The following is a 14,228-nucleotide window of genomic DNA, read 5'->3' as shown; positions in this document are numbered from 1 at the left end:
CCTTGCATTTTTGCAGCATTGGCATGCGTTGTCTAGACAGCATGATCGTGATCGGCTTGGCCTTATGATGGACACGATCACTGATGCCGCTCGCCGATTTGCCTAGTTACGGGCCTCCAGAGACTCCGTCCAGTTCGTGGTCTTTTTTCTTATTTCTTTTATGCTTTTCTGGACGTGTTTGTGTTGATGCCCTACTAGACTATTTTATTCCTATTATGCATGTAAACTTGTTGTATGGAAGTCATGGTTGCTTTATTTATAAAACAGGGTGAAAGCCTATTTTGAAGAGTCTCTATGTGCAACTTATTGTCATTTCTTTAGTGTTTATGAAAATCTAGAAATGACAAGCGCTTTGAAAGAAAACAGGAAACCCCTCGTATGTATATTTTGCTGCACAAGCACTCGTACAGGGACAAATGGCTGAAGATCACGACATGACCAACTACATGACGAGGGATAACAGATGCACCTACCGACACTTGACAATGCGCATGCGCTCCGTACTGGGAGCACCATGAGAACTGATTTACAACTAACAAGTTTCAAAGTCTTCCCTGATGCTGCCTGGAATACAAAGGCACACAAGCATGCTACATGAATTAGCGTATACATTTGCAAGAGCAACTAAATCAGAGAACAAATGTTATGATTACGGCATGATGCAAAGCTGTTAATTCTCTTCAAAAGCCAGGATTCAGCTTTTAGGTTCCCAACTTGCTTCAGCTGCTCAACTCAACCAGGACATGCTACAATCACGTACTTTTTTTTTAGAACGAAGACTCAAGTCGAGTCCGGCTTTGAATTAACAAAGCCATCAATCGGCAAAGATTACAACAACCATCGACTTACATAATCAAAACAAAGAAACAACTAAAAAAGGTACAGGGTGTTGTGCAAGCAGCTATCAGGCTTCCTACCATCTACAAGCAAGGATGAAGAATCTAAGGTACAAAAACAGCTTGAAGACGATGAAGCCCTCCACTGAGTGCAAGCCACCCCGCAAACACACCAGCAGGCCTTGAGGAGACACAACTAGCAGGTGAGAGTAACTCTGACAGCTCCATGGGCTTCGGCCGAATCGGAGACGACCTCCTACATCTCCGAAAGGGGCTCCCTGCTCCCTTGCCTGGCACAAGGCGCCAATCCATCGGACGATGCACACGCTCTCCCAAGAGCAAATGTGTACAACCAACGTCATAGCCACCCGGAAAACCATACCATTTAACCATCAACACGCATCGCCGAGCTCAACAAAGGGATACATGGGCACTGGGAGGGAACCTGGACGCGAGGAGAAGCAAATGCGCGGCGGGACTGCTGATGACAGAGCAGCAATGGAGGGAAGACACATGACATAACTTGGAGGCGGTGCCTTGACCATAGAACAGACTCCGAGCTCACACGACCCATATATGGCCGTGGCTACCGCAGAGAGGAACCCAATCCCCTGCCCAAAAGCCACATAGGAATGCTGGCCACCGACAAGGAAGTGCCCACAAGCTACCACAAAATAGGCGAACAAGGCACCACCAAGGCACCGCGAACTCCAACCACACCGCCGCCGAACGCCTACCAACTAGACCGGACTCACGACGACCCCATGCTCACCGAAGGCGGCACCTCCATGAAGGTGGCGACGCCGTGAGCATCGCTGCCGCCCAATCCAGAGGGATTTGGGTTTTCACCTCGGTACACGAGCAGGGGGGAGAGGCAAAGGGGGAAGGGATAACCTTGAAGGCGCCTACAACTCTACAAGTAGGGGACAACGCTCGCATGGATCGCCGTCGTCGTGGTCGACAGAGTCGGCCTTAGATTTCTCCGAGCTCCACGTCTTCTCCAACCCCTACCTCAGACACGGCGCCGACGACCTGGGGCAGCTTGAGACCAGATTTGACAGGGGGCGAGAGGGTTGGAGGCGGAGGCGTCAGATCTGGGACGGGCGCCCCCGAGGCCACCGCGCCCCACTGCCACCACCTGTCGCTGCCTTGCCGCCCGTGCGGCCAAGGGGGGTGCCCAGCACCAGCGACGGCCGCGGGTCGAGGTTGACGTCGCTCCATCGCCCGAGGTCGCCGCCTTGGCTCCAAACCCCCCTGCGCGCGACAGACAGACAAATCCTCACCACCACCTTCCCTGGTGGTCGCGTGGCGTTTCGGCGACCTTCTCCGGTGGTGGCGAGGGAGAGGAGAAGGGGGAGGGGTGGCCGGCGGCTAGGGTTAGCGCCGCCTGAGTTGCCCCTGCGGGAGCGACACGAGGGCCAAGCGGGCTTTCCCCGAGAAGAAGATTTTTCATGACATAAATTTCTAGCTCACAATCATGTACTCACTAGAGTCATAGCTGTTGAGGATGCTCACTCCCATCCAGGCCATTGGGAGACAAGATCTCATGTTCCAAATGTCTCCAACCTCTAGAAAGCTCACTCTCTGAATATTTACCACATCAAGAGAGACTTGAATGGTTTGGCTCACACATGTGCTAAGGAAACGTTGAAGAAACTTTTTTTTGCATGGTAATACGTGTCTCATTTATATCAAAAGGATTATAGTATAAGCCACGTACATATCGATCTGGTAAAACTGAATAAATAGCAGAACGCTAGCCTTTGCACAAAGGAACAACGCCCAAGAAGTAAAATTACAAACAAGACCGAAGAAACCTCTGAACTTGACACCAACATCCGTCACCTGCCTCTGGCACCACCACAACAGCCACAAAAGGAAAAAAAGATGACGTGTCACCTTCATACCCGAGCTCAACGCGGCTCCATCACTGATATGCAGCTTTGCGGACCTCCAAGGTGGTTCACCAAAGGCGAAACCATTACCGTTGAACGAATCAGATCGAGGCAAAATCTCGGACACGCCATCGAACTCCAGATCTGGCACCTCCACATGACTAAGACGTCGGAGGAGGAAACCATATCTGCCATCCACGTATCACGAACCCAGCACACGATCCACCATCTTCCAGATGCCGCTCATGGACTACCTCCCAAGCTCCGCGCCGGCGCTGGAGCAAACACCGTCGCAATGGCGGAGCACAAGGAGACAGGTCCACCACGAGGATGCCGCCGTCGTCACATCATCCTTGCTTGAACAGACTGGATTCCAAATCCATCCCCAACCATAGGACCAATCGCCTCATCGGAGTAAGATTTGAAGAAATTTTATTCAGCCTCGTCATCGCTGCCTTCAAAACAAAGGCGATGAACAGCCTAAAACTAAGCAACTTTGGCCTAAAACTATCCACACACACGTGGATCTGGCGACCCTCCTCACCACCGACGACTGAGGTCGTCGGCGGAGGGGAGCCATCGGAGGAACTCCCTGGCGGCGCAGGCGAGATCGCCTCTTTCTTCGATAGGAAGAAAAGAACGATAGGCAGGCGAGCCTAGTCTAACACGATCAATTGATTTGGCAGCTCGTCGAAACGTTGAAGAAACTGAATATGCTATCCCCTTCTTCCTTTTGTACAAATACTTTCCATAGGGGAATGCAATGCCCAATGTTGCTTCTTTTAAGCAACTTTTTTCTGCAAGGTTTCACGATCCTTGATGTAAAATGTGTGTGAATCCAATGTATGGCTCCTTTTTCAGATAAAACAATAGTCTCACTGTATATGCCAGTCTATACACCAATATCTTGTTTTTTTTTTGAGTCTATACACCAATATCTTGTAAACCCGTATGTCTGCTCATAAAATTATTGGCACAAATATTTGTAGCCATTGCAACGGCCCATATAACAAGCTCATTTGCATCCAAGAGTCAAAACGCCACTCCCGAACTTATTGTGGATATGTTAAGGGGCATAAGTGTGCACTGCTTACTGTACTACCTTAAGATGTTTTGTTGTGCTGCTTTATTGGGATGCTTTACCTATTGCTAGGAAATTTGATATTATGACTTAACTATGAGTTATGTCTCATGTTAATTCTTGGAATTAAAATATTTTCCCCATTTTCCGACAATCTGGAATCTTTATTCAACTTGTTGCAACTGAAATAATGGCTGGATTCCCTCAAAAAAAAAAAAGGCTGGTGCATCCGATACCATGAGACCTAAGAGTTTTGATGGAAAGAGTTTCCGTAGGTGACAAGCACGAAGGCAAAAAACAGGAATGTAAAATAGTAAGATAGTACAGATTTCAGAATATCGAAAAACTTGTTCTATTGCAAAGAGTAGCCTTACGCCAGGCCCATCTCCGCCGCATCTCCTCCCTCTCGTCCCGTCCTATTGTGAAGAAGACAAAGGAGATATTTTAAAGGTTGTCTAAAAAAAGAGATATTTTAAAACCAGTGTGGCAAATTGATTAGGACCAGAACTACACATAAACCCAAGTTTGGCTAAGTTAGAAAATTGATGTGAGTACCTCCCAAGCAGCACCCATTGCTGATGCTCGAATAAGCTCATCCGAATCTTTGCGAGGCATGTTCAGCCTCTTACCAACAAACATACCCATGGAAAATGATGGTTGCAAGTGCTCAGGGACTAAGCTAGGCCAGACGACAACTGGGTCGTCCACCGTAAATAAAACAATAGGAGACACTAATCTAGTGAAGGATTTTCCTAATTTTCAATGAACTCACACCTCAACACTATGCACAATAGCCAGCTCCTCCCTTGCAGGTGCCAGCAATAAGATGGTTTGCTGAGGCTGCTGCTGCCTGCTGGTGGCAATCCTAAGCTCGGTCAAGGAATCTTAACACCCGCATCATCCAGGAGTTGCACATACAACAACTCATGGGGAATAGTCAATGCTCGACAGCGTTGTCTAACAAACATGCACAATGCGGCTGGCTCAACTTGCAATTGCTTAGTTTACGTGACCCGCATTTTATATCATCCACTACCACTAGCTTCTGGTCACAACAAGGTTGAGTATGCGAGAAACCATCCCGAGTGGAGCTCCACGACGCGGAGTCATGCCTCACGCGTTGTCTTTTTTATTTCATCCCGCCGGAGTCACAGCGCAGTTTCCCTGCAAAGAAAGGGTCACAGTGTATACTTAGTTTTCGGTTTGTTTTGATAGGTGAGAACTGAGAGCAATAGCGTTTGATCTGAAGGCATAATTAGGCATGAGACTATAGAACATATGCCCGGTGGTACTGTACAAAAACTTGCACTCCTACCTACTATCACCAAATTTGTACTTTTTTGCGCATTTCTACAGGAATATCACATATAATTTCTACGTCATGTATGTCCCATAAGAACGGATTGCTTCTTCCGTGGACAGAGACCGTTTATCTCGAGGCAACTTCCTCAATCTTCAAATTCCGTTATCCAAGACATCGTGTAAGTGTGCGTGTCAATGTTGCGGTGTATTCTAAAAAGAAGGATTCAGGAGTAAATTCAAGTAGTATGTGGACCGAAACAACCGTCGGTTGTGACTTGTGCCACCCTTACCGGCTTTGCCTCTGCCTCTCAAGCGTTGTCGTCCACCTCTTCTACATCACTAGAGAACAACAACTAACTATAACTAGAAAAATGTACGTGCGCAGAATAAAGTACTAGTGCTCCCGCTCTGCCCAGGCAGTTTCTTCTCCATTGTCTCCCTCGTTCCGCCCACTCCGCTGTTTCGGCTACATTGCACTGCCCCTTCCGCTTGATGAACTTTGATGGCATTCTCCGGCGAGATTCCGACATGGCATCCAGTGAATAACAGTCATGATTGAGACCTTTGGCGCGTCAGCATAAACTAGAAGGTCAATCTGCCGGCACTGCCGTTTCTTCCCGGCATTTTCTCTTTTCAAATTTACGCCGTTATGCCAGGTAGTCATGCTGACGACCAAGCGTGGCTATATATATTTGAGAGAGAGAGAGAGAGATCTTCAGCAGGGAAGTCTCGGCACAACTCCCTCCGGCAGTTGGACCTTGAGACACCATTTTGCTATGGAAATGGAGACCGTGCCACCACGCGACATCAGCCAAGATGAGATCGTGGTGGACGTCCCCACGGTGGATCCTACTCCGGGTCCTGAGATCAAGAGTGCTCCGCCTCCTCCGGGTCCTGAGCCCACGGTGGATCCTCCTCGGGGTCCTGAGATCAAGAGTGCCGAGCTCATGCGGGACCTGAGCAAGTACATCCTGCTGCTCGCGACGCTGGTGGCCACGGTGACGTACGCCGCGGGGTTCAACCCGCCGGGAGGCGTCTGGCAGGACACTGATGACGCCATCGGCCGCCTCGCTGGCGACTCCATCATCCGGACTACCAGCTACCGCCGGTACCTGGTGTTCTACTACTGCAACGCCACCGCGTTCGCCTCGTCGCTGGTGGTCATCGTCCTCGTCCTCTTCCTCGCCCTCCTGCGAGACAGGAATAAGTGGATCAGCATGCGGCCGCTGCTGGCAGCCATGGTGTTGGACCTGGTGAGCGTCATGGGGGCCTACGCCGCCGGCACCTGCCGCGACAAGCTCACCACCATCTACTCCTTGGTGCTGGTGGGCCTCGTCGTCCTCTACCTTGTCGGTCAGATGGCGGTGGCCTCCTTCTGCTCAGGTCACTACTTCTACTCCCACAACGACCCCACCGCTGATAAACGGCTCCGCAAGGTCCTGATGCTACTCGCGACGTTTGCGGTGAGCGTCACCTACATAGCCGGGATGAGCACGCCAGGTGGCTTTTGGGACGACCCCGAGAGCGGCCACCGCCCCGGCGACGCGATCCTCAAGGACAGCCACGGCAAGCGCCTGACGACCTTCTTGTGCTTCAACGCCATGGCGTTCGTGGCATCGCTGCTCATCATCGTGGTGCTTCTGGACAGGAAGCCCCGCTTGAAAGAGGCCTACGGGTGTATCACCATTGCGCTGATCAGCCTCGTCGGCGCGTACACCGCCGGCAGCTGCAGGGAGACCGACACCACCATCTATGTCATCAGCCTGGTTGGTGCTGTCCTCGCCTTCATTATATTCCTCCAAGCTGTCATTTATTTCAAAGAAAAAGTGCCCGTTGTTGGGAGGTTCATAGACGACATAAGGGCTGCCTGCTTCTGGGCCAAAATCAAAGACCTCCATAAATCCGTGTCAGGAAGGTTGCAAGTACCAAGGACTCCAAGTCTGCGCACTATTAATAGCAGGTACCACGCCAGCACATACCTTCTTCTTGTTCTTCTTCCTCCTCTGCACATTCCAGCTTACAACTGACCTCTGTTTCTCTGCAACTTCTAGGAAGGCAGCGGACAAGGCTAGCTCCCTTGTGCTGCTGCTCGCCACTCTTGCAGCGGCCATCACGTACCAAGCGGGGTTGGACCCGCCGGGTGGAGTCTGGCAGGAGAACGGCCAAGGGCACATGGCCGGCGACCCGATCCTCCTGACGAGGAATCCTGGGCGGTACAAGGCCTTCTTCTACTGCAACTCCGTCGCCTTTGTGGCATCCTTGGTCGCCATCATCCTGGTCCAGAACAAGCTTCTGCTCAAGACCCACGTGCTGGAGGCAGCCATGGTATTGGACTTGTTTGGCCTCATCGGTGCATACGCCGCCGGGAGCTGCCGGGATGTAAGCACCTCCATTTACGCCATGGCCTTGGCAGGGGGCGTCCTGGTCTACGTGGTGATCCATGTCGTCTTCTTCACGCTGGACCACACCGACACCATAACCCCGCAGGAAATTGAGATGGTGGAGAAGAGGCGCAAGCGGCTGCTCCTCTTCGCGGTCTTGGCCGCAACCGTCACTTACCAAGCCGGGTTGACTCCTCCAGGCGGTTTCCGGCTCCATGACGATGAGTCTGGTGGGTTTCAAGCAGGTGACCCGGTCCTCTTAAACAACTTCCCCCGCCGCTACACCGCCTATTTCTACTGCAACTCGGTGAGCTTCATGCTGTCCATTGCCCTCATCATACTGCTGGTGAACCCACATCTATACAGGCCAGCCATACGAAGCTATGCGCTCGCTATTTGCACGGCGGTGGGCATGTTTGGCCTGATGGGGGCCTATGCTGCCGGAAGCACACAGCATCTGAAAACATCCATCTACATCTTCGCGCTGGTGGTTGTGGTCCTCTTCGTTATAGCTGCACTGTTCCTATTGTTCTTGAATAAGAACAGAAACACCAGCAGTCAACCGAAGCCAGAGAACGGTGAGGACGATAAGAAGACAACATATGCCAAGCAAAAATACCTGATGCTGCTAGGAATCCTTGTGGCAAGTGTCACCTACCAAGCCGGCCTAGATCCGCCCGGGGGAGCTTGGCAGCACAGCAGTGAATGGTACGACGCAGGCAACCCGGTCATGCATGACAACAGGAGGCCCCGGTACCTCGCCTTCTTCTACAGCAACTCTACGTCCTTCGTGGCGTCCATTGTTGTTATCATCATTTTGCTACTGGAGTGGAAGGACAAGACGAAAAGGTCCCTCACACTCAGGGTGTTGAGCACGACGATTGTGCTGGATTTGCTCGCTCTCTTGGTGGCCTACGCAGCAGGCTCCAGCAGGGGGTGGAAGACGTCTGTGTATGTCGTTGCACTGATCATTGCCGTGCTGGCCTACATTGCAATTCATGTAATCCTGGCATTCCTGTGTTCACATCCTGATGACAGTTCTCAGCACCCGGAAAATCCTCCTCCGATACAGGAGGAGGCGAACGGTGGGAATCAGGCATAGTTAGCTGCAGTATCGCCCCCTTTATTATCAGTGTGCTGTGCAGTTCTGTTCATGTGAGATAGAGAGAGTACTCGATGTGAGTACGACACACTTGCCAAAATTCAAGGTAGTTTCTCTTTTTTGTATTTTCATTTCTCACCATTTTGTGCCCCAATTTGATCTATTGCTTAACATTATGTAAGATATAGTACAACAGGGGGGGAATCTGATTAGATTCTTTTTGGGAGTGTCTATATAGCACTCTTGACTGATTTCCAATTGGCCAACTGCCTCACCCCCGCCCGTTGCCACGGCATCCGTGTAATTGCTGGCTCCAGCTCGGGCTCAACAGAATTGAAGATGGAAGAGGATATTTCTTTTTGCAAGAAAATTCTGGTCGTTGTCGAAGCGGAAGTGAATATCCGTTTTTCTCTACACCTGTTCTTAGATATCTGGTGCTCAGCTTTGTCGGGTTTCTTCTATCCTCTTCTCCCGGTACATCTGCAGTTTACTTTACTTATTAACTGGATTATTCAAAATCACTAATGCTAGTATGTTGGAGTTGACCAAAAAGGGCAACTCCTTTGCCTCATGAATATTCCGACTCGGGTGCAGACCTGAATCCAGTGGTTGTGGTAGGTTCACACGCAGTGTATTAATCCATGGTAAGTGGCCGAGCCAGGATTGGAGTAAACACCGGTCCAAAAAAAATTGGCGAGACGGATTCTTTTACCGCCTATAACTATCCCTGAAGTACCTCATAGCCACTAAAAATATACCACATGCAAAAGCAAACAATATGGCTCAATTGCACAATTAAACTAGAATTTAAACTCAATGCTTATGGATCCTTAAATCTGCGAAGCTACATGCTACATGGTATGAATTATTTTTTTGTATTAAGACAAAAAAACACCTTTTCTGTCAAGAGAAAACACACTTCACTTGAGACATAACATATTAGTAATGCTTTACCTCAAAGAAGTAGTAGGTCAGAAGTTCTGCTCGAGTGTGTTTATTTTCTTGGACGAAATGTGTTGCTGCAGCTGTTTGGCACCGTGCACAAGGTCTAGCAAACAGCTCCTGCTAAAAAAAATGAACGTGCTGAACACATCAAATCTGCTTCAATTTAAAGCGGCAGAACTAAGCACATAGTTGTGGGCACACCAGCAAATAAATCTAAATGTATGAAGAATAAATCTTCAGAAAGGCGTGGTCAATAGAACAGTTTGCTGGAACACTCTGTCGGGAGGGCGACGGGGCGGCGGGCCGTCGGGCCGGCGGCACAAGATAGGCGGCTGCTGGGGCCGGCAAGGCGCCGGCTAGGGAACACTGCCGCCATGCCACGAGTTAGGGATCGGGGTGTGGACGCAGGGGATTACGGGGGAGCGAGGAGCAGGGAGGCGGGAGGGAAGCGCCGGCCGGTGCAGGGGGAAGGTGCGGCTGTCCAGTGTCCGGGGCGCTGCCGAGCCAGTTCGCATCGCTGGTCGCACGGGCTAGGACCGGTCGCTCCTCGCGCGTGGAGACGGGAATGCTAGCTGAAGGGGAGGGCAAATTGGGCCGGCCCAGCCGCGAGAGAGGCCACAACCTCGTTTTCCTCTTCTTCTTTTACGTTTTCTTATTTAATTTTTTTGCTTTATTTTTGTACTTTTGTTTATACTTTAAAATGTTGAACAAGTATTTGAAAAATGTTGAAAAAGTATTTGGAAAATGTTGAACAAGTACTTAAAAAATTCTTAACAAGTATTTGGAAAATGTTGAACAAGTACTTGGGAAAATGTTAATCATGTATATAAAAATTTTAATCAAGCATTCGAAATAAAAATGTTGAAAAATTATTTGAAAAATGTTGAACAAGCATTTCAGAGAAAATGGTGAAGAAGTATTTGAAAAATGTTAAATGTGTATTTAAAAAATGTTGACCATATAGTAATAAAATGGTGAATTTTATAGACCTTGTATATAAAAATGTTAACCAAACATTTAAAAAAAGTTGAACAAGTATTTTAAAATGTTAATCAAGCATTTTAAAAATATTAAATGTGTATAGAAAGAATGTTGACCCTGTATTTAGGAAATGATGAATATTTTTTTATCATGTTTATACATTTTTAATGAAGCATTTTAAAAAGATATTGAACGATTATAAAAAAATGTTAAGTAAGTATTAAAACAATGTTGAACGAGTATTTGTAAAATGTTGAACAAGTATTCTAAAAAATGTTGAATAAGTATTAAAATGTTGAACAAATATTTGCAAAATGTTGAACAAATATTTGCAAAATGTTTAATCAATGTTGAACGTGTATACAAAAAATGTTGATCACTTACTAAAAATATGTTTTTGAAATATACGAAAAATTTAGAGTGAAAACGAAAACAAATATAAGAAAAAACACAAAATGTAAAAGAAAAAACAAAACCAAACAAAAAATAGAGAAGAACAAGAAAAGCAAACAAAAAATGGAGAAGAAGAAAAGAAAACCAAACAAAAAACGAAGGAAAAAGGAAGAAAACCCTGTAAAAACAAAAAGAAAAAACCCGATGAAAACGACTGCTATCGCCTCAAGTAGATCGCGCCCCGTGTTCTTACCATGAAGGGAACTTGGGTGTAATGGTTAGCGCGTCCCCCGAGTTCCCCCCTGGAGACCCCGTTTCGATCCCTGCTTCTCACGCATTTCCTTGCTCTTTCTACCCTGCACGCGCATGAATGGGCCGGCCCAATATGAGGTGAGGGAGGAAAAAGCTTCAGCGATAGAATCTACTTGTATCACTTATAAGATGATAAATAGTCGTCGAGGGAGGAGACGGAAAACCCTATATGACGTATTTTGCATCAAGAAGTCGACCTTTCGCACAGGAGGTTGCGATCGAGAGTTTAACTGGGCCAGCCCGTTAATGTGTTCCTCCTTCCTGGTTTCGCGAGGCTTCTAGGAAGTTCCAACCGGTCTTTTCCGGTTTTGGGAAGCTTCCTAAACAGAGTTCTTTAATTTTTCTTCTTGTTCTATGTTTTTCTGTCATTTTATTTTCTTTTTCCTTCTTCCTATTTCATTTTTAAATAGAATTTCATTATTTTGTTTCTTTTTTCTTTTTCTTTTTTATTATTTCTTTTTCAAGTTGAAATTTCTTTTTAATATTTTTCGAAAACTACAACTTTTGTTTAGATTTCCAAAAAAAATTCCTCTTTTCAAAATTTGTTCGCAAATTAAAAAGATGTTTGAGTTTCAAATATGTACAGGAATTTAAAAAAAATTACTTTTAATATTTAGTCAGAATTTAGAAATATGTCCAGGAATTCGAGAAAATGTTCTTCTATAAAAAATAGTTCTCAAATTGGAAAAGTGTTGCAGGTTTAAAAAATGTTCAGGATTTTGAAAAAGTTCGCGGTTTCAAAATTTGGTCAGAAATTCAAAAAATGTTCAAGAATTTCATAAAATGTTCGCGCTTTCAATTTTTTGTTCATAATTTCATGAAATACTCCAATTAAATTTTTTATTCAGCATTCAAAAAATGTCGCGGTTTCAAATTTTTGTTTGGAATATCATGAAATGTTCCATTTTTAAAATATTTTTTCACAAATTCAAAATATGTTCACGCATCCAAATTTGTTTGGAATTTCATAATTTGTTCAAAAATTCCAAAAAATTTCAAGAATTTCAAAAGGTGTTCATGCTTTCAATTTTTTTTCATAATTTCATGAAATATTCCATTTTAAGTTTTTTATTCAGAAATTAAAAAAAAATGTTCGTGGTTTCAAATTTGTGTTTGGAATATCATGAAATGTTCCATTTTTCAAATATTTGTTCACAAATTCAAAAATTGTGCACGCTTTCAAATTTGTTTAGAATTTTATAATTTGTTCACAAATTCAAAAAATGTTCGCGGTTTAAATGTTTTCCCAATTTGTTCCAAAATTCAAAAAATGGTTCATGTTTCTCAGAAACAATTTCTGCCTTTTTCAATTTTTTTTGTTCACATACTCGAAATATGTTCTGGGCTCTAATTTTTTTCATTAATTCAAAGAATGTGCGCACTTTTTAAAATATACACAATAAAAGAAATTACACTTTAAAAAATCAATGTAGCAACTAATTTCGGGTTCACTATAGTAATTGGTTTCTATTCGCTACAGTACACAAGTCAGGTTTTAGTACTTTAAGTTGTGCGTTGCTGCTCAGCCAACTAAACTAGTCTAGCATAGTGGCTACGTGTGCGCGGCCGCAAGCAGTTGGTCGCCAGTTTGAATCCCCTCCGCGCCTGCCACTTCTTTTTGCCATCTTTTTCGACCCGCGGTGCGGCTTCATGGGCGGGCCCAGTCGAGCTGCCCCTGTGCATGGTGCCGCCAATTTGACGCAGGGCTCCCGGAGGAGACGACAGCCTCGTTCGTCCATGCGTAGTGCCTGCCACAGTGCTTTATGCTCTTTTTACACTACATGCGCATGAACATGAGTGTTTTATGCTCTTTTTACACTACACGCGCATGAATGGGCTGGCCCGATATGAGGTGAGGGAGGAAAAAGCTTCAGCAATAGAAGCTGCTTGTATCGCTTAAGGCGATAAATAGTCACCGCGGGAGGAGACAGCCTCGTTGGTCCATGTGTGGCTGCCTGCTGTAGTGCTTTAGTGGGCCAGACCCTGGGCCCAACTTAAAATCCAGTCTTTTTTTAGCAAATTAAAATTTAGCTTTTTTTAGAAACAGTGTAATTTTATTCATACTTGTAACAGTTACATGTACATTGATTTGAAACTATAATCTAAGAAAATACAAAGTAACTCTTATGACTAAGAATTACAACAAAATTTCTTGGTAAGACCTTTGCGATATCAATCTTTGCCACAGTGCTTTATGCTCTTTTTACACTACACGCGCATGAACAGGAGTGCTTTATGCTCTTTTTACACTACACGCGCATGAATGGGCTGGCCCGATATGAGGTGAGGGAGGAAAAAGCTTCAGTAATAGAAGCTGCTTGTATCGCTTAAGGCGATAAATAGTCACCGCGGGAGGAGACAGCCTCGTTGGTCCATGTGTGGCTGCCTGCTGTAGTGCTTTAGTGGGCTAGACCCTGGGCCCAACTTAAAATCCAGTCTTTTTTAGCAAATTAAAATTTAGCTTTTTTTAGAAACAGTGTAATTTTATTCATACTTGTAACAGTTACATGTACATTGATTTAAAACTATAATCTAAGAAAATACAAAGTAACTCTTATGACTAAGAATTACAACAAAATTTCTTGGTAAGACCTTTGCGATATCAATCTTTGCTCGAAATTTTTTCCAAAGACTTCGGTAAAGAGACTGCAAATAGATTGGAACAACGATGTTGGCTACCGGAGTGGCTACGTGTGCGCGGCCGCATGCAGTTGGTCGCCAGTTCGAATCCCCTCCGCGCCTGCCACTTCTTTTTGCCATCTTTTTCGACCCGCGGTGCAGCTTCATGGGCCGGCCCAGTCGAGCTGCCCCCGTGCGTGGCGCCGAGCGTCAAATTGGGGCTCCCGGGGGAGCCAACCTCGTTCGTCCATGCGTAGCTGCCTGCTGCAGTGCTTTATGCTCTTTTTACACTACACGCGCATGAATGGGAGTGCTTTATGCTCTTTTTACACTACACGCGCATGAATGGGCTGGCCCAATATGAGGTGATGGAGGAAAAAG

General features: G+C 46.2%; 1 protein-coding gene across 1 annotated transcript; it reads left to right on the top strand.

Moving 5' to 3' along the window:
- The first annotated feature begins 5,848 nt into the window (after positions 1-5,848).
- LOC123168733 (uncharacterized) lies at positions 5,849-8,778 on the top strand. Its single transcript, XM_044586604.1, has 2 exons — positions 5,849-7,074; positions 7,166-8,778. Exons 1-2 carry the CDS (start codon positions 5,891-5,893, stop codon positions 8,595-8,597), a joined length of 2,616 nt encoding a protein of 871 aa, XP_044442539.1. The 5' UTR covers positions 5,849-5,890; the 3' UTR covers positions 8,598-8,778.
- The last annotated feature ends 5,450 nt before the right edge of the window (positions 8,779-14,228 follow it).

This window comes from Triticum aestivum, chromosome 7D (genome assembly GCF_018294505.1).
Source record: "Triticum aestivum cultivar Chinese Spring chromosome 7D, IWGSC CS RefSeq v2.1, whole genome shotgun sequence".
Lineage (NCBI taxonomy): Eukaryota > Viridiplantae > Streptophyta > Magnoliopsida > Poales > Poaceae > Triticum > Triticum aestivum.
Note: the sequence above shows the minus strand (reverse complement) of the source record. Positions and strands in the feature narration are given on the sequence as shown.

Coding starts and splice junctions, on each gene's coding strand:
- LOC123168733 (XM_044586604.1), top strand. CDS start 5,891: ATGGAAATGGAGACCGTGCCACCACGCGACATCAGCCAAGATGAGATC. Junction 7,075..7,165: donor CTGCGCACTATTAATAGCAG/GTACCACGCCAG, acceptor TGCAACTTCTAG/GAAGGCAGCGGACAAGGCTA.